This window comes from Cyprinodon tularosa, unplaced genomic scaffold (genome assembly GCF_016077235.1).
Source record: "Cyprinodon tularosa strain WSP-4 unplaced genomic scaffold, ASM1607723v1 ctg920, whole genome shotgun sequence".
In the NCBI taxonomy this organism is placed as follows: Eukaryota; Metazoa; Chordata; class Actinopteri; order Cyprinodontiformes; family Cyprinodontidae; genus Cyprinodon; species Cyprinodon tularosa.
This window is the reverse complement of record NW_024039697.1, coordinates 218,826-244,188: the sequence shown is the minus strand read 5'-3', so window position 1 is coordinate 244,188 and position 25,363 is coordinate 218,826. Positions and strand designations below refer to the sequence as shown.

Sequence of the window (25,363 nt, the reverse complement as noted above, 5' to 3'; positions counted from 1 at the left end):
CGGTGCTCAGGGATGCTGAGAAGGCCTGGTCTTCCCTACTGCGGATCGGCCCATGGACTGAAACCGCCCCTGAAGGCAAAGGGATGCCTCCTTGGCTCTCGCTCAGACTCATTCTGCCATGGCAAAATGACAAAATGCCTGTTCCCAGAGAACGTTCCAGCACCCGAGAATCAAGTTGCATGTAACTGCTGCCCATTCTTCTTTGCACTGCTCCTCCATGGTTTACCCTGCAGGAGTTGTTTCTGATTTGTCACCCAGACTCTGTTGGCCTTTGGAGACCCCCCTGAGGGCATTTAAGTCCCTGATAACATCATCCAGGAACTAAAACCCCTCCAGCATGTTGGGGTCAGTCCTAGGAGGGGCCCTGCATGAAGGTTGTCTTTATTTTCTTTATTTTCATTTGTCAGAAAGCAGTTTTTTCCAGAATCTCACCCTAGAAGACATTTAGCAGAGCTTATCTGTTAAGAAGATATATTAATTGCAAACATACCATTATATTTCCCATTTGGTCTAAAAGAAATAAAGAGTTTTTCTTCTCCTGCTTTTCATTAATCACTGCTTACTTCACACAAGACTGACACAAAATTACACCTTTAGTCAAAAACTCTCATATTGAGAGAAACTATGAAAAGAAGAGAGAAAAAACAACATGGACCAAGCCCATCCACCTAGGACCCTCCCCCTGGATGGCCACCCCTGTTAATGAGGGATGGGTCGACAGTGGAGCACAGACAGAGAGACACAGTGTTACACAGCAAGCAGAGCTCTGATCAGCAGAGCAACCAACCCTTTCCCTCCATCCTGTCATCATGAGGTTTGAAGAGATCTTGGATGATATTGGTGGATTTTCCAAATTTCAGTTTTTGCTGTTGTCCATCCTGTGTCTGCCCCGTGCCATCCTCCCCCTCCATTTTCTCCTGCACAACTTCATCTCTGCTACCCCTCCTCATCACTGCTCCCTCGGGATCCTGACGAAGAGGAATGAAAGTTTGTGGTCCTCTGACCCTGAGACTGTGGCCTTTTTTATCCCTTACCAGGATGATGGCTCTTTCAGCTCCTGCAGGGTCTACAGTACCCCACAAACCAGCAACTCCAGTCAAGAGAACAGGACTGTAGTGTGTCCAAATGGATGGACCTATGACAAGTCTCAGTTTAGCTCCACTACTGCCTCTGAGGTAAAATAAGGACTCAAATACTCTTAACACAAACCTCCTGTCTTGCAATGAGAGATAAGTTTGTTTAAATGTTTTAATGGTAGCAGTGGATGCTGTTAATCAATATATATTCAATCTTTAGAAAGTCCTACAGAGTTGTTTTTGCACCACTGCAAAGGAAAAGAACTGACCCCTGCTAAAATAATCCAGTTAGTTGATCATTTACATTGAATTATCTCATGACTCAGACAGAGCTAAACCTAGATTATTGGACATTGCTGTCCTTTAGGGATTTTCATTTCAGTTGTTTCTCAGTTTCTTCAATTTTCCTCTTTCATTTCTGCCACATGGTTGTACTCTACGTGTGTCATTGTCTCCCATTATGCATAGATGGGACCGGCTTGTTTCAGAGAAACAAGCTCAGGGCTCCTAATAATTCAACTTGATGGTATGCTCTTTGTTTTTGATTTTATGCCAGTCGTATGATTTTATTCGACTTTTTAAAGGCCGGTCCGTGAAAATATTGTCTAACATATAGCCGGCGAAGAAAAAAAGGTTGGGGACCGCTGCTCTATAGGTCTTGGTGGCTGGATGTGATTGAATGCCTTTTAAGTTCATTCATGCGTTATTACTGTTGTTGTCTACTGTCTTAGACTATCCTCAGTAGTATTGCTTAGATCCCCCAATGTTAATGTTGTTTAAGTCTTTCACTGTAAGTCAGGAACCAGGTTGAAATCACAGTAGCACCAGGAAGGGCATCCAGTGAAAAGCTCTGCCAAGTCAGTGAGGACGTTGCATTGACTCCTTGTGGTGACCCATGCAGCTGAAAGGACTGCTTACTGTGAGGGCTGGTCCTTTTGCCACCTTCTTTTTTTCACAAATGTTTTATGTTTTTAGTGTCACTACACTGTCACCATTAGAGAACAAAGAAATTCACTCTCTGCATTAAACCCATCCCCTTGGTGGGAAGTGGGCTGCCATTGTGCAGCATGCAGGGAGCAGTGTGGGTTTAAGGGTCTTTGTCTGGGGTTAAGGGACCCAGAGTGGAGGCTGTGGGAGTGGAGCTTGAATTCAGAACCTCTAGATTCCAAGCGCAAACATCTAGGAGTTCTCCATCTTTGGCTCCCTCTTCCTCTGATAATGACCAGGCAGCCAGATCCCCACTGACAGCTATTATGTATGTATTTGAATGCGGTTAATTCATAGTCTACCACAAGCAGTGTCCAAAGTGTTCAAAGATGTCTCTCTGCTTTAACAAACCTAATTTAGATGATGAAAGTTCTCTTAAACCTCTTTCCTACCGAAAAAAAGCAGGTTAAAGGAATAGTACACCCAAACCATGATTAGCCTTCATTTTCTACTCACCCCCATGCTGAACAACACTCTGGAGTACTTTTTTGATATCTCAAATGCATCTGGAGATCTGGGAGGCTTCTTGCTGTCTGCTGACATTCAAATAATGGAGGTCTATGGCGCCCGAGATAGAAAGGTCCATAAAAGTCCACAAAAAACGTGTCAATATTCCTCCATACTGCTCGTCCAATGTATTCCAAGTGTCCTGAGTGGGTAGCGTCCAGAATTTACTCGAAACGAAATAATTTAGAATGTTTTTAGAGCATAAACAGTAGTGTATAGGATTTCCTAAAAGCGCGCGCCTGCGGGTTCACGAGCGTACGGAAACCGCGATAGACCAAACCAGATGAAAGTGCGCATTCAGCTCGGCAAAGAACTCCTGCTCTTCCTCAACCCTGAAGTCCTCAGACATTTTTCTTTCGTTGTTTCTTTCTTTGCACAGGTAAACAGCACATTTCTTCTTCTACGCTTGCATTATCAAGAGCAGACGCTGAATGCGCACTTTCATCTGGTTTGGTCTGCCGCAGTTTCCGTAGACTCGTGAACGCGCTTTTAGGAAATCCTATAAACTACTGTTTATGCTCTAAAAACATTCTAAATGACTTCGTTTCGAGTAAATTCTGGATGCTACCCACTCAGGACACTTGGAATACATTGGACGAGCAGTATGGAGGAATATTGACACGTTTTTTGTGGACTTTTATGGACCTTTCTGCCTCGGTCACCATAGACCTCCATTATTTGAATGTCAGCAGACAGCAAGAAGCCTCCCAGATCTCCAGATGCATTTGAGATATCAAAAAAGTACTCCAGAGTGTTGTTCAGCATGGGGGTGAGTAGAAAATGAAGGCTAATCATGTTTTGGGTGTACTATTCCTTTAACGTGTCACTGGTGACACCATCACGCTGGGTTAGTTTTAATGATGTCACCAGTGCGACATAAATCAGGGAAGTAAACAATGGAGAGGAAGCCAGGGCATAGTCAGTGTGTTTTATTGTTTCTCTCTATTATTTGTCTGAATCCTACTCACCAGAGCTGCTCCATGTTTATTGAATGGAAACAAAGTTGTTTCTGTTTGTTAGATCAGAGGTGACCGGAGGAATGTGTTGATATCCTTACTTTGCGTTCAATGGTATCATGTAGTTTAGCTGGCCGACCCGCCTCTGGTGTTCCCACAGCATGCTGATCAGAGCCGAGGCGAATTTAACACTAGTCGCTTGCCGAGTCATTCGACCCGGTCACACTGACACTTAGATTAACTTTATGCTCATTTCGTATAGCACTTTTGTAGACATGTGTCAGTGAGCCATTCCCACAGCCACTAAAAGCCAATTGTTTCTGGGTTTAAACAGGTTTTGCGGGAAAGGGTACAATAGAGTGCTTAAGGAGGGAAACACCTAAACCTGCAGAAAAATGTCCTATTAGGAACCAAACCCCTGAAGTGAAGAGAAGTGAAGTGAAGACACCCCTGGTTTAGTCTTAATGTGATTATATAATTCCAGTCAATAATATCAACCAGAAGGATATCACTTACAGTTAATTTGGTTACATTTGGGTTCATAAAATGTCATCATTCAAAAGACTTGGCTTGTCTATAAGGGGTCAGAATCACAACAGATGGAGAAACTCTGCATTGAAATAGAGCAGAGTTCGTCTGCATGTTGGGTGTTTTTTTTATGATGAGTTCAATTCTTCAATAAGAAATGTGATTTGTTTTAGGAGCTTTAATTACATGGGGGTGATGGAAGTGGGAGGGGATGAAATGCCAGGGAGTATGCAAAGGGCAGAAATCAGACACCCTAAAGAAATAAATCCCCCTCTCATAATTTTAGTGGGAATCTGTTTCAACTGCTGATGATTACCAACTGAAAAGTTTGATTACACAATTTAAAGATGTCTACTTTATCGACAGTGGGACCTGGTGTGTAAGGACAAGCAACTGAATCAAGCACTTGCCACCTACTTCTTTCTTGGGGTGATGTTTGGAGCCATTGTCTTTGGACAGCTTTCAGACAAGTAAGTCCTGAAGATTCCCCCCCAAACCACCTCCTTAGAGATGCAACATGAAATGAAGGTCTGAATCCAATCACCTAGACTGTAAGAATTAAGGCATTCATAGAAAACTAATACATATTTGTATTGCATAATTTGAATCTTAATAACACATAAAGCTGACCCTCATGTTCTTAGTCACTTTTTTCCTGCAAGGCTTCCTCTGCATTGTGGAGTTGTAGGAACAGGTTCAAAAGTCAGATGGATACATTCCAAAATAGTGAAAAAACAATCCACTGGACTTTGTTTCCAAGTTTTAAGACATTTCTCCTACCATACAGGAAGCTTGTAATGAGATCCAAGCTTTTAGAGTGGACCAAAAACAAAGTCTTGTTTTGGTTCAGAAAACATGCAAATAGAAACAGACGAACGGGTCCGCCCCTTTAGAGTGGGGGTAGTTTGGCTTCTTTATTACCCTGCAAAGCCCCATACCTGTCTATGTCTCTGAAAGAGGGGTCATCAAAGGGAATTGTTGGCCTGGCTGAATAGACGAGGTCCTCTGTCCCCCTGTAAGGAAGTTGGGGTGGAGATGATAGCAGGAAGGGATCAACTTAATCGCTGCATTGTAGGTTTTTGAAAGCTGAAATCTGAGTCCGCCCCCTCTGTTTAAGGACTATGACTTGCATATTGCACTCTATTGAGGGATACATTTTAATTCAGTTAAATTCAGTTAATATCTATAGTGCCAGTTCACATCATGTCATCTCCAGGCACTTTACAGAATCAGTTCAACCAGATCATCCAGTCAGATTGGTTCGAAGTTTTCTATCTAAGGTAAACCAGCAGATTGCATTGACTCATTGACTCTTCAGCAATCCCTCACACTCACACTCAGCAATCACTTTGTTCCCTAGAGGCAAAAAGTAAAAGTCTCTTCATAAAATACGAATGGGAACCTGATCAGAACATGAAATAAACAGAAATCAAAGCACTCGGTTTAGAAAAATATGCCATTCAATATGAATAGTTATATATTTAAATGGGGATCTAACAGCACTATGTGTTTTTGTCAATAATAACTTTTTACTTAAAACTGCATCCCAGCATAAAATTGCACTTCCATGCTTTTGTCATGTGTTTTTGCATTTAGAAGCAGTTTTTTGTTTGAGTTATGTCAGCTGCCTCTTTTCTAATAAAACTGCATGTGAGTGAAGGAGTGCACACTTGGCGGTACAGTGATGTTCTAAGAACCAAATGTCAGTTACCCAACCTTCCCAGACCACGGATTACCGACACTGGATCCGCATGACCATAGACACACTGGCGATTGTATTAATTCTGCTGGTTTAAACCTGCTGAGGTTCTTGTGATATGGTTGAGGTTTAGAAAAAGAAGCCGTATGCATTCACACTGAGAACAGTTTGTCAAATATTCTTGCTATTACTCTCTCAAACTAACGTGGAATAAATAGGTCTAATTTATGCTGCGCTTTTAGAGTCACTAAATGCCACTAAATGCAAATCATTCAATCACACACACAGTGACACGCTACTCTGGTACTTTCCATTGACAACCATGGAAAGTACCAGTAACCCAACGTCAATTCATACCCTAGTCCTGCACCTAACCCTTACCCTAAGAAAGGAAAGTCTCCAGTTATTGGTCCCCAAGATGTAGCATATTCCTGGGAAATTCAATTCAGTTTATTTTTATAGCTCCAATTCACATCATGTCTTCTCAAGACACTTTAGAGTTCACCAGATCATCCAGTCAGATTGATTCAAACTTTTCTATCCAAGGAAAACCAGCTGATTGCATCGACTCATTGACTCAGCACCCCTCAACTTCAGCAATCCCTCACACTAAGCATGCTTGTAGCAACAGTGGAGAGGAAAAACTCCCTTTGAACAGGAAGAAACCTCCAGCAGAACCAGGCTCAGTGTGAGCGGCCATCTGCTGAGGCCCACTGGGATTCAAGGAGACAGAAGCAGACATAGAAAAAGAAGCATAGATATAAAATGCAACTGTAAACCAGTTCCACAGGCGGCCCCGTCCAGGAAACACACAGCCAGACAGACGAGCTCTGAGCCAGCTCCCATGTCAGAGGACGAAGAGAGCACAACCTAAGCCTATAGCAGCCGGAGAGGAGCCTGATAACTAAAAGCTCTGCCTTCCTTTATTCCTTTATAAATTCTAGGAACCACTACTAAACATGCAGATTGAGAATTAATATGTATCAGATATAATAGATGATAGTTGCCTGTCTTTTCCAAATTGTGTTCTGTCCTGAGTTACAGTTGTTGGAACTGTGTCTTTAACCTCATGGAAAAAAACCTTCCTTTCCTGCATTTAACAGCCTGATCGGCCCGTATAGCGAGTCTTTAGAATAGAATAGAATAGAATAGAATAGAATAGAATAGATCAGAATAGAATAGAATAGAATAGAATAGAACAGAATAGAATAGAAGTGAAGAGAAGAGAAGAGAAGAGAAGCGAAGAGAAGAGAAGAGAAGAGAAGAGAAGAGAAGAGAAGAGAAGAGAAGAGAAGAGAAGAGAAGAGAGGAGAATAATATGCAGCTGTGGACATTTTTACAATAGAGGATATGTGAAAATAGCAGCAACACTAGAGATGTGCAAAACTTTACTGAAGCTATTAGTGAGAACGAGAGGAGTCTCATTTAGAGCTAACGTCATTTGCTGCTGTATTGGACACAGGAAGTGGCTACGTCGAATTAGATCAGTCAGTTTATGCAGTGCAGATTAACACGCCATTTCGGGTCACTTTACAAACACAATAGAATCAAATCATTCAGACAAATCGGTTAAAGCTTTTCTGTCTAAGGAAAACCAACTGACTGCAGTAGACAGTACTTGATATTGTGCCTCTGACTTTGCAACAATCGCTCACAACAAGCATGCATTCAGAGAAAGTGGAGAGGAAAAACTCCCTTTTAACAGGAAGAGGCATTTATTAGAACCAGAACCAGGCCCAGCGTGAGTGTGTTCTGATTCTGTGTCAGCTGTCCTGCCTTCAAACCTTGCTGCATATGTGGAGTTGTTTATGGGCTCATGTCTGGGTTAGGAAGGCATGAAATCTGTAACAGTTAAAATAAGATGATAAAACCTCAACATCTTAGTAAATACCCAAAGAATTTATGGGGAAGGCTGGAAGAGCAAAAGGCTGCTGACAACTGAGCAGCAGGGAAGTTTTTAAGTCGACATCGTCGTGCTGGAAAGGGATGTTGGATTGAATGACAGATTGAAATGTCATACACAGTGGGCATATGGTCTGAAAAACATTAAATCTACGGGTTAAACAAGATGTACTCTGTGGCCACATTCATGCAACTTTAAAGAATCGGTGGGAAATAAAAAAAATCTGCGGCCAACATTTTACCAGGACATTTAAATTAAAACCTGATTGTATTTGGACAGGAATACTGCCCCAAAAATCTGCAGTCAGCAAGAAAGTCTTGCTATAGGTCGCATTTAAAGGGTTTATAACCAAAGCATCAGAAGAGCAGATAAAAAGTGACACAAGTTCCCCTTGATCTGGAATAAGAAGACTTAGATGTGACCTGTTTGTAGAGAAAGCCTCTCCCTGTAAGCAGGAGCTGGTCCTCCACCACAACAGGTCATCGTCAGAGACCTGAAGTAGGTACAGACCAAAAGCATGATTGTCATCAATAAAAACCCAGTCAAAAGCTTTTACATCAAGAAAGACACTTTAATATTTTTCCATCCTGCATGAACTGGGGCCAGGGTGGGGATTGTTTAGTCCTATGACTCGTCTTTTGTATGAATTCAGCTGAGACCATTAATTAAAAAAGCCACCACTCATTAACAGTGTGAGGGCTTTATCATTATTTTCTCATGCATTTTATTTTGTTAAAAAAGGTCATAAATGTGCGATAGAAATAAACAAAACATATGTTTTAAAGGATAACAAAGGAGTAACAAAGTTAATGTAAGGTAATAATGTTTACCTTTACCAAAAGGACCTAAAATCTGATGGAAGCAATGACAACCTGTGTGTTCTTTGGCCTTCTCTGTGTTACAGGTTCGGCCGGAAGTACATGCTCCTGGTAGCTTTAATTGGCTCTACCTTACTTGGAACAACCTCTGCCTTCTCCACATCCTACGTCATGTTTGCCGTTTCCAGAGCGCTCTCCGGCTTTTGCCTCAGTGGACTGTCTATCATTGGATTAGTCCTGGGTAACAGCTCAGTTGCACAGCAATTAAACTCATAAGCATGTCGACACAAGCGTTTAATGTTTCCGGCTAAACTGTACCAAACACAAAAGGATCAGAAGAAATTAAAGAATCAAAACTGCCTATAAAAACATTTATTCTGCTTGTTTTCAAGTACATATTAATAAATAAACACTGACTATTTAAAGAAATTCAGCATGCCATAGTTTGTTTAACAAAAACTGTGATTGCCAAAAGTTTTGGGTCATTGCTTTCATCAAATCTGAGAGAAGAAGGTTTTGACTGCAATTTTGGTAAAACTTTATAATAACGTTAATATTATCATCCATAAATGGTAAAGACACAATTTATTATTGATAAACAGATATTTAGCTAATGCTGGATGATAATTTATAAACAATATCCAACCCTTCATAAAAGGTAAAAAGATCAAATTGCCCTGCCATGTTAGTTCAGCCCTAACCCTAATCTGATTTATTTATATAGCCCTGCCATGTTAGTTCAGCCCTAACCCTAATCTGATTTATTTATATAGCCCTGCCATGTTTGTTCAGCCCTAACCCTAATCTGATTTATTTATATAGCCCTGCCATGTTAGTTCAGCCCTAACCCTAATCTGATTTATTTATATAGCCCTGCCATGTTTGTTCAGCCCTAACCCTAATCTGATTTATTTATATAGCCCTGCCATGTTAGTTCAGCCCTAACCCTAATCTGATTTATTTATATAGCCCTGCCATGTTTGTTCAACCCTAACCCTAATCTGACTGATTGATATAAACCTGCAATGCTAGTTTAGCCTAACCCTAATCTGACTGATTGATATAAACCTGCAATGCTAGTTTAGCCTAACCCTAATCTGACTGATTGATATAAACCTGCAATGCTAGTTTAGCCTAACCCTAATCTGACTGATTGATATAAACCTGCAATGCTAGTTTGGCCCTAACCCTAATCTGACTGATTGATATAAACCTGCAATGCTAGTTTGGCCCTAACCCTAATCTGACTGATTGATATAAACCTGCAATGCTAGTTTAGCCTAACCCTAATCTGACTGATTGATATAAACCTGCAATGCTAGTTTAGCCTAACCCTAATCTGACTGATTGATATAAACCTGCAATGCTAGTTTAGCCTAACCCTAATCTGACTGATTGATATAAACCTGCAATGCTAGTTTAGCCTAACCCTAATCTGACTGATTGATATAAACCTGCAATGCTAGTTTAGCCTAACCCTAATCTGACTGATTGATATAAACCTGCAATGCTAGTTTAGCCTAACCCTAATCTGACTGATTGATATAAACCTGCAATGCTAGTTTAGCCTAACCCTAATCTGACTGATTGATATAAACCTGCAATGCTAGTTTAGCCTAACCCTAATCTGACTGATTGATATAAACCTGCAATGCTAGTTTAGCCTAACCCTAATCTGACTGATTGATATAAACCTGCAATGCTAGTTTAGCCTAACCCTAATCTGACTGATTGATATAAACCTGCAATGCTAGTTTAGCCTAACCCTAATCTGACTGATTGATATAAACCTGCAATGCTAGTTTAGCCTAACCCTAATCTGACTGATTGATATAAACCTGCAATGCTAGTTTAGCCTAACCCTAATCTGACTGATTGATATAAACCTGCAATGCTAGTTTGGCCCTAACCCTAATCTGACTGATTGATATAAACCTGCAATGCTAGTTTGGCCCTAACCCTAATCTGACTGATTGATATAAACCTGCAATGCTAGTTTAGCCTAACCCTAATCTGACTGATTGATATAAACCTGCAATGCTAGTTTAGCCTAACCCTAATCTGACTGATTGATATAAACCTGCAATGCTAGTTTAGCCTAACCCTAATCTGACTGATTGATATAAACCTGCAATGCTAGTTTAGCCTAACCCTAATCTGACTGATTGATATAAACCTGCAATGCTAGTTTAGCCTAACCCTAATCTGACTGATTGATATAAACCTGCAATGCTAGTTTAGCCTAACCCTAATCTGACTGATTGATATAAACCTGCAATGCTAGTTTAGCCTAACCCTAATCTGACTGATTGATATAAACCTGCAATGCTAGTTTAGCCTAACCCTAATCTGACTGATTGATATAAACCTGCAATGCTAGTTTAGCCTAACCCTAATCTGACTGATTGATATAAACCTGCAATGCTAGTTTAGCCTAACCCTAATCTGACTGATTGATATAAACCTGCAATGCTAGTTTAGCCTAACCCTAATCTGACTGATTGATATAAACCTGCAATGCTAGTTTAGCCTAACCCTAATCTGACTGATTGATATAAACCTGCAATGCTAGTTTAGCCTAACCCTAATCTGACTGATTGATATAAACCTGCAATGCTAGTTTAGCCTAACCCTAATCTGACTGATTGATATAAACCTGCAATGCTAGTTTAGCCTAACCCTAATCTGACTGATTGATATAAACCTGCAATGCTAGTTTAGCCTAACCCTAATCTGACTGATTGATATAAACCTGCAATGCTAGTTTAGCCTAACCCTAATCTGACTGATTGATATAAACCTGCAATGCTAGTTTAGCATAACCCTAATCTGACTGATTGATATGAACCTGCCAGGTTAGTTTAGCCTAATGCTAGTTTAGCCTAACCCTAATCTGACTGATTGATATAAACCTGCAATGCTAGTTTGGCCCTAACCCTAATCTGACTGATTGATATAAACCTGCAATGCTAGTTTAGCCTAACCCTAATCTGACTGATTGATATGAACCTGCCAGGTTAGTTTAGCCTCATGCTAGTTTAGCCTAACCCTAATCTGACTGATTGATATAAACCTGCAATGCTAGTTTAGCCTAACCCTAATCTGGCTGATTGATATAAACCTGCAATGCTAGTTTAGCCTAACCCTAATCTGACTGATTGATATAAACCTGCAATGCTAGTTTGGCCCTAACCCTAATCTGACTGATTGATATAAACCTGCAATGCTAGTTTGGCCCTAACCCTAATCTGACTGATTGATATAAACCTGCAATGCTAGTTTAGCCGAACCCTAATCTGACTGATTGATATAAACTTGCAATGCTAGTTTGGCCCTAACCCTAATCTGACTGATTGATATAAACTTGCAATGCTAGTTTGGCCCTAACCCTAATCTGACTGATTGATATGAACCTGCCAGGTTAGTTTAGCCGAACCCTAATCTGACTGATTGATATAAACCTGCAATGCTAGTTTAGCCTAACCCTAATCTGACTGATTGATATAAACCTGCAATGCTAGTTTGGCCCTAACCCTAATCTGACTGATTGATATAAACCTGCAATGCTAGTTTGGCCCTAACCCTAATCTGACTGATTGATATAAACCTGCAGTGCTAGTTTAGCCGAACCCTAATCTGACTGATTGATATAAACCTGCAATGCTAGTTTGGCCCTAACCCTAATCTGACTGATTGATATAAACCTGCAATGCTAGTTTGGCCCTAACCCTAATCTGACTGATGGATATAAACCTGCAATGCTAGTTTGGCCCTAACCCTAATCTGACTGATTGATATAAACCTGCAATGCTAGTTTAGCCGAACCCTAATCTGACTGATTGATATAAACCTGCAATGCTAGTTTGGCCCTAACCCTAATCTGACTGATTGATATAAACCTGCAATGCTAGTTTGGCCCTAACCCTAATCTGACTGATTGATATAAACCTGCAATGCTAGTTTGGCCCTAACCCTAATCTGACTGATTGATATAAACCTGCAATGCTAGTTTAGCCTAACCCTAATCTGACTGATTGATATAAACCTGCAATGCTAGTTTAGCCTAACCCTAATCTGACTGATTGATATAAACCTGCAATGCTAGTTTAGCCTAACCCTAATCTGACTGATTGATATAAACCTGCAATGCTAGTTTAGCCTAACCCTAATCTGACTGATTGATATAAACCTGCAATGCTAGTTTGGCCCTAACCCTAATCTAAATGGTTCACTATAGAAGCATGTTTTATATGCCAGACATTGTTGGACCTTTGCAGCAATGAGCTTTATTAAGGCATGAATGAATGAGTTCCCTTAAACAAACTTCTCAACCTTTCAGATTGAGATTTTATTTAATCTTATGTTTAAGCTAAGACCCAAATACTATATGTTGAACTGAAATTGTAAAGGCATTTCTAAGTCCTGTTTTGTCCAAAATATAGTTGAGTTTTGTTCCCTGTTCATCCTCATTGATGATGACCTTCTGTTTCCTCCCCTGTGGTTGAGAATCAAACTTGGGAGGCATGTAGATCTCTGTAAATATACTAGCAGCAACATTTTTACTCAAATATTACACTTATTTTATTGTTTGTGGTCTTATTTAATAGTCATTAAGAAATGTTTGTCTCTGTCACATGTTTTGTCTCTGAAATGAATAAATATTTATCTACCATCTAAGGTATCGAGTGGATAGATATAAAGCACCGCACCTTTACCGGTACCATCATGAGCCTGTCGTGGAGCGTGGGAAACATGCTCCTGGCCCTAATGGCCTACTTCATACGAGACTGGAGGCACCTCACACTGGCTGTGACTGTGCCCTGCAGTGTAGCCATCGTCTGTTGTTGGTATGTTTTTATACATTCTGTCCTCCTCCATAATGGTTGAAATATGAGTTTCTATATGAAAACAAACAACGATCTTTTTCCCCTCAGGTGGCTGCCAGAGTCTGCTCGCTGGTTGTTGGCTAATGGTAGAACAGAGGAAGCAAAGAAATATTTGGTTCAATGTGCTAAAATTAACAGGACATATCAAAACACGACCAAACTGGACACTGAGGTACAGATAATTGTCTTAGACTCACAGCTATATCAGATTATCTAAGCAAACTCCCTTCTGTTTATGCATAACAACTAATCCGTGTTTTAACATTGGAAGATGTGAAGGACCAAAGGAGACCATGTTAATGCTCCCAAACAGACAGAGCAAAATAGTACAACTACATTCACCAGTTTATTTAAACTATAGAAATTATACAAACTATACATACCCCAAAAATAGATCATTTGAAAAGACTTAACTCCAAGGAAAACAACGATACAGATTTATCACTATCCAACCTCAGACTAATCCCTAAACAAATCAAATACACAACAAAAACAGGGCTAAAACATTGGCAGATCAGACCAGATGGACACATTTGGGAAGAGAAAAGGGAATCATCCACTGACAGACTTAGCGGAAAAAAATAACTAACTCCCAGCTAGCTAATGATGCATTAAGGACTAACAACTATGAATAAAACTGGATGGATGGATGGATGGATGGATGGATGGATGGATGGATGGATGGATGGATGATTAATGATGAATGCATGGGAGATGGATGAATGGATCCAACGGCCTTCAACTTGTATGTTAGATCCAGTTCCAACCAGGTCATTTAAGGAGGTATTCCCTTTGATCTCCTCCTCCATTTTAGATGTGATTAATGTATCTCTGTTGCAGGAATATGAACCAAAGATTTTTAAGGTTGCTGTAATTAAATCTTTGTTTAAGAAACCGTCTCTTGAACCAGATGACTTGGTCAATTATAGACCTATATCCAATCTTCCTTTCTCATCTAAAATCCTTGAGGAAGTAGTTGCCAAACAAGTCTGCAATCACTTACTCCATAATGGACTTGTATCTGCGCTCGTTCTTTTGGATCTCAGTGCTGCATTTGATACAGTTGACCATAATATTCTTTTAGAAAGACTTGAATATTTTGTTGGAATTAAAGGAACAGCACTAGACTGGTTTAAATCTTATCTATCTGATCGATTTCAGTTTGTTCATGTTAATAACAGATCTTCCTCATGCTCAAAGGTTACTGTGGAGTACCACAGGGATCAGTGCTAGGACCAATTCTCTTTACTTTATACATGCTCCCAATCGGTAGAATTATTAGACAGCATGGGATTGATTTCCACTGTTATGCTGATGATACCCAGCTATATCTGTCTCTAAATCCAGATGAAGCTAACCCATTACATAGATTACAGGCATGTCTGAAGACATAAAAACCTGGATGACTCTTAACTTTCTGCTTCTGAATGCAGACAAAACAGAAGTTATAGTCTTGGACCAGAGACTCTGAAAAAGAAGCTGATTAGTCAGTCACTTAATTTGGATGGGATTAAACTGATTTCAGATAATAAAGTAAAAAATCTTGGTGTTGTTTTTGATCAGGACCTGTCATTTAAATCCCATATCAAAGAGGTTTCTAGAATCTCCTTCTTTCTGGCAAATATTGCAAAAATTAGAAATCTCCTGTCCAGGGGTGATGCTGAGAAACTAGTCCATGCATTTGTTACTTCAAGGCTGGACTATTGTAATTCTTTACTATCAGGAAGTCCACAAACTGTAGTTAAAAGCCTTCAGCTGATCCAAAATGCTGCAGCCAGAGTTCTGATGAAAATGAAAAAGAGAGATCATATCTCTCCTATCCTGGCTTCTCTTCATTGGCTTCCTGTTAAATCCAGAATAGAATTTAAAATCCTCCTTCTCACATATAAAGCCTTAAATGGCCAAGCTCCATCTGATATCAGAGATCTGATTGTTCCTTATGTTCCTAACAGAGCACTTCGCTCTCAATCTGCAGGTTTACTAGTGGTTCCTAGAACTTCTAAAAGTAGAATGGGAGGCAGATCTTTTAGTTATCAGGCTCCTCTCCTGTGGAACCAACTACCAGTTTTAGTCCGTGAGGCAGACACCCTGTCTACTTTTAAGGCTAGGCTTAAAACTTTCCTTTTTGATAAAGCTTATAGTTAGAGTGGCTCAGGTTATCCTGAGCTATCTCTATAGTTATGCTGCTATAGGCTTAGACTGCTGGAGGACATAGGGACCCCCATTTCATCATCCTGCTTCATTCTATCTCTATTCTCCCACTCTGCAGAATCTGTTAGTTCAATCTCTAACGTTCTGCTCTCTCTGCTTTTTCTCATAGTAGCTTCATCTGGTCTGTTCCTGTTTGGCTGTGACTCCATCCTGGAGAGAAATATCAGCTGTGCTGCTGCCATCAACACCTTTGTTTCTAGATGTTGGAGCTTGGCCTGTTTTTCAATGTAGTCCTGTTTCTCTGACTGTGACTAACTGGATGTGCTCTCCTCATCCTCTGACATGGGAGCTGGCTCGGAGCTCGTCTGCCTGGCTGTGTGTTTCCTGTGGAGCTGGTTGACAGTTGCCTTTTGTATCTATGCATCTTTTTCTATGTCTACTTCTGTATCCTTGAACCCCAGTCGGCCTCAGCAGATGGCCGCTTACACTGAGCCTGGTTCTGCTGGAGGTTTCTTCCTGTTAAAAGGGAGTATTTCCTCTCCACTGTCGCTACAAGCATGCTTAGTGTGAGGGATTGCTAAAGAATCAATGAGTCAATGCAATCAGCTGGTTTTCCTTAGATAGAAAACTTTAAACCAATCTGACTGGATGATCTGGTTCAAATTTCTCTGTAAAGTGACTTGAGATGACAGGTGAATCCATTCATGCTGAGTCTGGTTCTGGTCCTGATGGAGAATTCTTCCTGTTAAAGGGCACCTTTTCCCCTCCACTGTTACTACATGCATGCTCAGTGTTAGGGATTGCTCCAAAGTCAACAACACTGTGCTAGTGACCGTTAGTGATTGTCTCCTGTTGCCATCTGTTCATCCAGTGAGCGAATCCAGAAGAGTCAACGACTCGATGCAATCAGCTGGTTTATCTTAAACAGAAAAACCTAATCTGACTGGAATTAAAAGGATTGGTTCTGTAAAGTGCCTGAAGATGGCGCTCTTGAAGACTTTATGTTCTGAATATTTCCATTATTCCTCTGTCAGCGACCATCTCTAAAGCTGATCATTTCTCTTTCTCACATTAAACCTTCTTCATCTCCCTTAAAGGCAACCATATTTCTATTTGGGGACATTTCCAGCTCGTAGATAAAAATAAATACATATCATGAAAATTAAAATAGGGAACAGGGACAGTGATGCTTTCATCCATTTTTACATATATATTAATATTTAAACAACAAAAAAACAGGTGGAAAATCCAGGAATGTGCCTTTCTTGTTTCCTTAGATTGATTAAATCAATCAATCGATAGTGTCTATTAGTGCATCTGGTAATTCTGTCTTCTTCCTCTTCTTCCCTCGCCATCTTTTCTTTGTAGCTGAAAGACTTCTGCCTGCTCTGTTTTACTCTTCTAAGTAGATTTTTCTTCTTTCTCTTCAACTGATCTTTTCTCATCAGTGTTCCTATTTTCCTCCGCTCTCATTCAGTCTTCTGATCTTCTTCCTCTCCTCTTCTATCCATCTAACACTGATCTGAAACAGGGACATACTAAAATCAAAATCCCTTCCAAATACATAAAATCTCATCACACATATAATGACTATTACGAGGATGGTGATTATTATTATTATTATTGTTATCTAACCTGATTAAATACTAAAAAGCCTCATCATCATAATATTTGGAGCTAAAACTAAAAGCAAGCTAAAAAAGGAAGATTAAACAGGTCTTCTTCAATCATTCTCAGATCATGCAGATCTTGTCTCATTCAGTTTTCCTTTTACACAGCAAAGACTTTTTTTTTAACCTGGGCACGAACCAAACATTTATCACAATGATCAGCCCAATTCAGATTAAATGAACCGATTAACACCCTCACCATCACACCAGGCAGCTGAGATTGCTTCTGATAACCAACTGCTTCATCTGTTTAAAAGTTCTGCTCCTCATCTACACGCTGCCAATCAGCGACAGCTGTCTTTCTACCGTCATAACAGTCTCCCCTCATTCATAAGATGGTAAAATCTGGGACATTTCCGGGGACAGGCTTAGCCGGGGACAGGTAGTCCCTGGAAATCGGGGACGTTTGGTCCCCATAATCTTCCTACATCTATGAAACTTCTTTGTGTTTTTTTTTTTTTTTTTGCTTGTCATGCTAACTTCTGATTTCCATCCTTTCTGTTGTTCTTTTTATCATCTATCCCTCAACTCTAATGGATTGATACAACAGACTCCAAACTAAGTGCCAGTTTTCTGCTTTAAAAATTTGTTAAATGATTTATTTGTAGTTAAAACATTATTTAGCATGTTGACCTGGTCATAGCCTTACCATAAAGCACACACTGTGCACCTATTGACTCCTAAATGTAGTAAATTACGCACCTGGTTAGGCCTAATCATGCTGCTTTTAGCTTTATAATACATCTGGTAAGGAATTAAATGTAGTTAACTGAAGTCAGTAAATAACCAAGTGACCTAACAGTGGACTGTGTGGCTGTTTCAGGTTTTAAGGAAGGTGACCCTCTCTGAAGTGGCTGAGAAGAACCACACCTACCTGGACTTGGTCAGAACTCCTCAGCTGAGGAAGATCACTCTGTGCTCTGGGCTGTCCTGGTACTAGATCTATTGTAAACATGATTACTGCCTGATGTAGGAACTTCTGGGTGATGTTATATTCACCATGTTTGCAGGTTTGCTGTTTCCTTCCTCTACTATGGGATCAGTTTCAAGATATCAGGATTTGGTGTCAGCATTTACCTCACCCAGTTCATCTATGGCGCAATTGAAGTTCCCGCCAAAGTCCTGACGTTTTTTGTCCTGGATTTCATTGGCCGTCGAAATGGCCAGGCCTGGTTTCTTATTATAACAGGAGCTCTGATTGGGATAAACACTGCCATACCTTTAGGTTCATTCTGCTCTTGTATTGCTCTTTGATGATATTCATAGTAACCATTTGGAGAAATGCCTGTGCATGAAGTAGCTCAGAGCTTGAACTCTCTCTTGCTCTCTTTCCAGAGTACTCTGTGGTTCGTACATGCATTGCTGTGGTGGCCAAAGGTTTCTCTGAGGCGGCCTTCACCACTGCCTTCCTCTACTCAGCCGAACTCTATCCTACTGTACTCAGGTAAACACCTGCTGTCCTAAAATTACACTCATCACCCTAATTTTGAGCATTTGGTTTTCTTACCTCACTATAAGTTCAAAGCCTAAAGATACACTATATTGCCAAAAGTATTTGCTCACCTGCCTTGACTCACATATGAGCTTAAGTGACATCCCGTTCCTAATCCATAGGGTTCAATATGACATCGGTCCACCCTTTGCAGCTAGAACAGCTTCAACTCTTCTGGGAAGGCTGTCCACAAGGTTTAGGAGTGTGTTTATGGGAATTTTTGACCATTCTTCCAGAAGCGCATTTATGAGGTTGCACACTGATGTTGGACGAGAAGGCCTGGCTCTCAGTCTCCGCTCTAATTCATCCCAAAGGTGTTCTATCGGGTTGAGGTCAGGACTCTGTGCAGGCCAGTCAAGTTCATCCACACCAGACTCTGTCATCCATGTCTTTATGGACCTTGCTTTGTGCACTGGTGCACAGTCATGTTGGAAGAGGAAGGGGCCAGCTCCAAACTGTTCCCACAAAGTTGGGAGCATGGAATTGTCCAAAATGTCTTGGTATGCTGAAGCATTCAGAGTTCCTTTCACTGGAACTAAGGGGCCAAGCCCAGCTCCTGAAAAACAACCCCACACCATAATCCCCCCTCCACCAAACTTTACACTTGGCACAATGCAGTCAGACAAGTACCGTTCTCCTGGCAACCGCCAAACCCAGACCCGTCCATCAGATTGCCAGATGGAGAAGCGCGATTCGTCACTCCAGAGAACGCGTCTCCACTGCTCTAGAGTCCAGTGGCGGCGTGCTTTACACCACCGCATCCGACGCTTTGCATTGCACTTGGTGATGTATGGCTTGGATGCAGCTGCTCGACCATGGAAACCCATTCCATGAAGCTCTCTGCGCACTGTTCTTGAGCTAATCTGAAGGCCACATGAAGTTTGGAGGTCTGTAGTGATTGACTCTGCAGAAAGTTGGCGACCTCTTCGCACTATGCGCGTCAGCATCCGCTGACCCCGCTCCGTCAGTTTACGTGGCCTACCACTTCGTGGCTGAGTTGCTGTCGTTCCCAAACACTTCCATTTTCTTATAATACAGCTGACAGTTGACTGTGGAATATTTAGGAGCGAGGAAATTTCACGACTGGATTTGTTGCACAGGTGGCATCCTATCACAGTTCCACGCTGGAATTCACTGAGCTCCTGAGAGCGACCCATTCTTTCACAAATGTTTGTAAAAACAGTCTGCATGCCTAGGTGCTTGAATTTATACACCTGTGGCCATGGAAGTGATTGGAACACCTGATTCCAATAATTTGGATGGGTGAGCAAATACTTTTGGCAATATAGTGTATATATAAAGCATTCACCTTGATGTTACATGCAAATATTTAACATGTAATGATACTGCCCTAACTTTGCCTGTTCTTTGTCTTTTGTTTTGTTTTACAGAAAAAAGTGTTAATCTTTGCGTTTGTTTTTCCACACTTCAGGATAGAAAGTTTGATTTTCTGTTTAAGAACCCAATGTAGGTGCCATAGGATGGACTGCAGCACCCAAGCTTGAGTTTAAGTTATTCTAATTTAATTTCTTTGCTAATCCAACATCTGCTGTTGAGAAGTTCAGTTTATTTCTATAGCACCAATTCACATCACATGTCATCTCAAGGCACTTTATAGTTCACCAGATCATCCAGTCAGATTGATTCAAAGTTTTCTATCCAAGGAAAACCAGCTGATTGCATCGACTCATTGACTCTTCAGCAATCCCTCACACTAAGCATGCTTGTAGCGACAGTGGAGAGGAAAAACTCCCTTTGAACAGGAAGCAACCTCCAGCAGAACCAGGCTCAGTGTGAGCTGCCATCTGCTGAGGCCCACTGGGGTTCAAGGAGACAGAAGCAGACATAGAAAAAGAAGCATAGATATAAAATGCAACTGTAAACCAGTTCCACAGGCGGCCCGTCCAGGAAACACACAGCCAGGCAGACGAGCTCCGAGCCAGCTCCCATGTCAGAGGACGATGAGTCGATTTAATCAACTGGTTTTCCTTAAATAGAAATCTTTGAATCAATCTGCCTGGATGATCTGGTGAACTGCCTTGAGATGACATGTGATGTAAAGTGCTATAGAAATAAACTGCAATGAATTGAAAGGTGAAGCTATTAACAGAAATTAAGAGTGCTAATTTGCCTGTGCAGTAAGTAGTATCATCTTCAACGTTTGCATGCAAAAGGAATAAATTATCTAACAGGTTTGGTCCATCCGATTTAAATGAGGAAACTGGGTGTTCTACCAGGAGTTTGAGAGTGGCTGCGTATTAAAGGATTAAAGGAAAGTGTCAAAATAAATCAACTTGTAACATGCTCAAATATATTCTGTTTGTTCTTTTTATGGGCCAGGCAATGCGGTATAGGCTACACCTCCTGTCTCTGTCGCTTTGGAAGTTCCCTAGCCCCAATGATAATGCTGCTGGATGACGTCTGGCTTCTCCTGCCTCCCGTGATCTTCGCTGGGACTGGGATCATCAGCGGAAGCTTGGTCTTTCTGCTCCCAGAAACTCTCAACATCCATCTGCCAGAAAACATTTTTGATGTTGAGGAGAGAAGGTAAATGCAGAAGGCAAACTATTCAGGAATCTCTGATGGCCAGCTTAGCACAATAAGCTATGAAAAACACCAGGATAGTTACAGAGGAAGGAAAAGAAATGACAGTTTGAACGTAGAGTTCAAAGTGAGTGAAATAAAGACACAGAGGACAGCGTGCTGGTTAAAGGAGAATCATGTGACCGGGCTCATTATCCCTGACTGTTCCTCCCTCCAGGTTAACCCTGAGAAAGAGGTGAGGAAATGAAAAGCAGAGGTAGTGTGTAAAGTAAAGAAAGCTCTGATGTAAAGCTTAAAATATCAGAGAGCCCAAACCCTGAATGACCTTGTTTAAAAAAAAGGATTTAAAAATAAATAGATGGTGATAAAATCTCCCAAATGGGATTTCCCTTCTTAATTTGATTCTACCTTTGGCTGCAGGCACATACCAGGCAGCGCAGCAGGCGGCGGGGAGGAAGAGACTGAGCTGAAGTCATAAAGTAAAGAAGACAGAGCTGCAGGTCGCTCCTCCTCATCAGAACACAGATCCTCCTCATCACTGGACACTTTAACCTCATTGGTGCTTTACGATTTTCATTGGAACTTTTACACCTTTACAGCTAGACTTCTTTACCTTATCATCACTGAAGTGATGCCAGGTGCCAATTACACCACAGTAAAACATTCTGGTTTTACATGCTGGCAGACAGACAGTTGTCCCACTGCAGAATCAAATAAGAAATTATGCATTTTATTATAAGAATCCCCTAATTTTAAATCTTCAATGTCAAAAAGAGTTAATAAATGGTTTGAAAATTGATGAATGTTCCTTACTTGCTGACAGTCAGGGCTGGCCGGGCGATGCAAGTCATAATGTCATAATGTCATTAGAAAGTGTTTATACTGTAGTTATTATTTATTTTCTTCATCTATAATACATAATTTATTCATTATTTAAATTGGATTATGCAAAAAAGCATAGATTTTTTTAATATATTTAAATTAAACTCTTACATTTAGCCATTTGAGCTGAGAGTTGGTGCAGAGGTCATCACAGTGTGTCTGTCTGTTAAAAAAGGAGAGAGCCAAAGGCTCCAGGTGGACGGAGCATCATGGACCAAAATAAAATACTTGATTTGTGCGACTGGTGGATTCAGGTGGTGAGAGGAGCTCTGGCTGAACTAATCGATTAAGATAATTTCCTTCCTTCACACAAAATCCCAGCTCCAGCTTAATGAAAAGGTTCCATCATACAGTAATAAAAAAAATACATTTTTAATTAAACTCGCAGTCGTCATGCTAAAAAAAAAAAAGCATGCAGCACATGTTAGTGCAGTTAGATGGGGCCAGTATACACATGAAAGCAGTCCACTGGAAAACCAGTTAGGAGGACGAGACAAATGTAAGGAAAGGTTCACATGTGATGTAAAAAAAACATTTATATACTGGATGGTCTCAGTAAATGCATTAGCTGGTTTAACAGAGATCTGATTTAAATCTGTTTTCCCCTGTTTCTGTTTCCTTATCCACTGAGTCGGCCAGAGCAGAAAGGCTTAAACTCTCTCAGAACACTCCAGCTGTTCCATTAAACTCTATACTTATCAAATTTTATACACAGTTAACCAACATTTAATTTTGTTTTGTTCTAAAAATGATAATTTATGAACAGAATAACTTTAGATTAAGCTCAATCTTCTGGGCTAGAAAATAACCATGAAATAAATGTGTTCTGTTAGAACATTATGTGGGATTTGAGGATTTATTTGATTCACTTGTAAATGAAAATGAGCCCAATTAGAGCTTTAAACCCCCCAGAGCCGCCCCTCTACCATTCTTTCACATCTGTTTGAATCTGAGGACAGAAAAACCGTCTGAAGTGGGAACAAATAGAAATATACATGAAAAAAAAAAAACCTGGGTTTACATACGTACATGTGGCTGTTTTTGAAATAACAAAAACAGCCACAATCATTATTGATGAAGTTAGCATCTCTCCATGACAGCAGTATGGTTAATAAAAACAAGCAGAAATGTTAATCTGAGGAAACGTTAAAAGAAGCGGAGACTGGAAAGCTCTTCATGGCTGCTGTTCCAGAAATTTTTTTTTTCTGAATACTTCAGAAAGTAAAAGGATTATTCTGTGTGAAGAAAAAAAAATAAAAATGGTATCCTTTGCATGTTGGAAGAACATGTCTGTCATTTTTTGTTATTTTAGTTGAAACACTTATTATAAGACAATATCAGAGGTTAGTGTTTGTGAGAAATATCAATTGTTTTATCAATGATGTTTATTTTCACCAATGTACTCAGCAATGTTTTGGAAGATCTATAGTATTTCCTGTAAGATAAATATAGCACTAAATTAGTTACTTGAGCTGCATTCACCATGAGGCAGTATTGAGTCAGGTATGGAGATGGCTGATATATATGGCAAGTGGTATAGATTTAAATGTGAAAATAAAAAATGAGATCAAGAGAAAAGTCAAATGATATGTTTAGACAATAGGCAGAGTAGGACAGTATGCAAGAAGGTTAGGGCCACTGGATAAAAATAAGAAAAAACTTACTGAGTTTTTCTTTCATTTGAGTTTGATATGGGAAAAAAAGTCTGAATTCTAACCATAATCTCAGAATTCTGAATTAAATCTAGGTGTATGATAGACTGACTGTGTATGGAACTTAGGTGGCACTTTAGGGTGTCAGGTCAGAATACTTTGGAGACGTTCAGGTGCTTGCAGTGAGAAGAGGCAGAGTCCTTTAATCAGCTTTGATTGATTTATCTGCATTTATGAGGTGAATGCTGGTCATCATAGAATATGTGAACAAAATAAAGATGTCATTTTAGTTTGGACTCCTGCTGGAGGTATTTTGGGAAATGAAAGAGCAGGTGGGTTGGCTAAAGAGGAGAAGATATTGATATGCCAGTAAAATTATATCTAAATCTGAAAGCAAACGTATAGTTTGGAGAGAAGAGATGGAAAATAAGGAAAACAGCTCAGTATTAATCAGTACTTTCTCCCTATTGATATTGTGCACATCAGTGGTGTGATCTGTCAGACATAAGCTCCACTCTATAGGTTGATGGTTCAAGACCCGCCTCTGGCTTTTGATAGCGATTACACTAAATTATTTTGGCTGATGAGACTACTTTGCATTGGTTTGCCCTAGTAAAAATATATATTGGGTAAAAACGTTGCCGAATGAGGTCAGTTTGGCCAAACGATTGGTTAAACACAACTTCCAACCCGATTAAAACCAAAAAACTGTGGAAAAACTATTATGTTTGAATAAAAAAGACGAACACCTCTCATTGTGCTCGTCATTGCCCAATTTTCACAAACACTTTCACTGTCTGCTTGAGTTTATTTCACTAAAATGGCAGAAAAACTATGCACCTTAAATGATTGTTCTAAGAAATTTTACACTTTAAAAAAATTACAAAAGATTTTATTTTACACTCCAACCATTAAAAATTTTAAATGAACTTAAAAGGGAAAAACAAGAAAAACAATATAGCAAAAAACCACAGATTGTATTACTAACTGTAGTTCTGCTTTCCACCAGTAGGTGGTGACATCTCATCTCACCATCCCAAGCAGATATATTAGGAAAAAGGGCTTTAGAGGGGTTAAAAACAATTACAATTCCTTTGGTAGAGGGGAAGGGAAACTTATTAAGAGTAAATAAATGGAAAAAGGCAAAACAGGTGAAACGAAGATAAGAAAGGAAGAGGATTATATAAGGTACAAAAATCAGTATTAAATAAAATCATTAATGAGAGAAGCAGAAGGGAAGAAGTAATAATGATTAATAGTGGCTCGTGCCTATTTAAATGACAATTTATATTTAATAGGGAGGAAAAAAAACAATAAATGTGAAGGATGTGGAGAAAAGGACAATGTAGAAGACATACTGATGAACTGTAAAACTTATAAACATGAAAGGGAAAACAGAAGAATGGTTGGAAGGACAGGAAAAGAATGGAGTCTGGGAGGAATGTTGGGAAATGAGCGAAATATAAATGATATTGACAGATACAGGAAAGCATTATTTATTTATCTACAGAATACAAAATAAAATAGATTTTTATGTAAAGTAATGTTGCTACACACTCAGTAGATGGCGCTATGCAGCTTAAAGTTGCTTGCGATCCGCCATAATAGAAAA

General features: G+C 40.0%; 1 protein-coding gene across 1 annotated transcript; it reads left to right on the top strand.

Moving 5' to 3' along the window:
* The first annotated feature begins 718 nt into the window (after window positions 1-718).
* slc22a7a (solute carrier family 22 member 7a) lies at window positions 719-24,047 on the top strand. Its single transcript, XM_038274597.1, has 10 exons — window positions 719-1,175; window positions 4,421-4,524; window positions 8,561-8,715; window positions 13,153-13,321; window positions 13,409-13,532; window positions 18,005-18,114; window positions 18,192-18,406; window positions 18,517-18,625; window positions 21,014-21,220; window positions 21,638-24,047. Exons 1-10 carry the CDS (start codon window positions 810-812, stop codon window positions 21,693-21,695), a joined length of 1,617 nt encoding a protein of 538 aa, XP_038130525.1. The 5' UTR covers window positions 719-809; the 3' UTR covers window positions 21,696-24,047.
* Window positions 24,048-25,363: the final 1,316 nt, after the last annotated feature.

What these genes read in the sequence shown, in the direction of transcription:
- slc22a7a (XM_038274597.1), top strand. Translation starts at nt 810, where the DNA reads ATGAGGTTTGAAGAGATCTTGGATGATATTGGTGGATTTTCCAAATTT. An exon ending in TTTGGACAGCTTTCAGACAA is followed by an intron (nt 4,525 to 8,560) that starts GTAAGTCCTGAA and finishes TCTGTGTTACAG; the next exon opens with GTTCGGCCGGAAGTACATGC. An exon ending in TTTGATGTTGAGGAGAGAAG is followed by an intron (nt 21,221 to 21,637) that starts GTAAATGCAGAA and finishes CTTTGGCTGCAG; the next exon opens with GCACATACCAGGCAGCGCAG.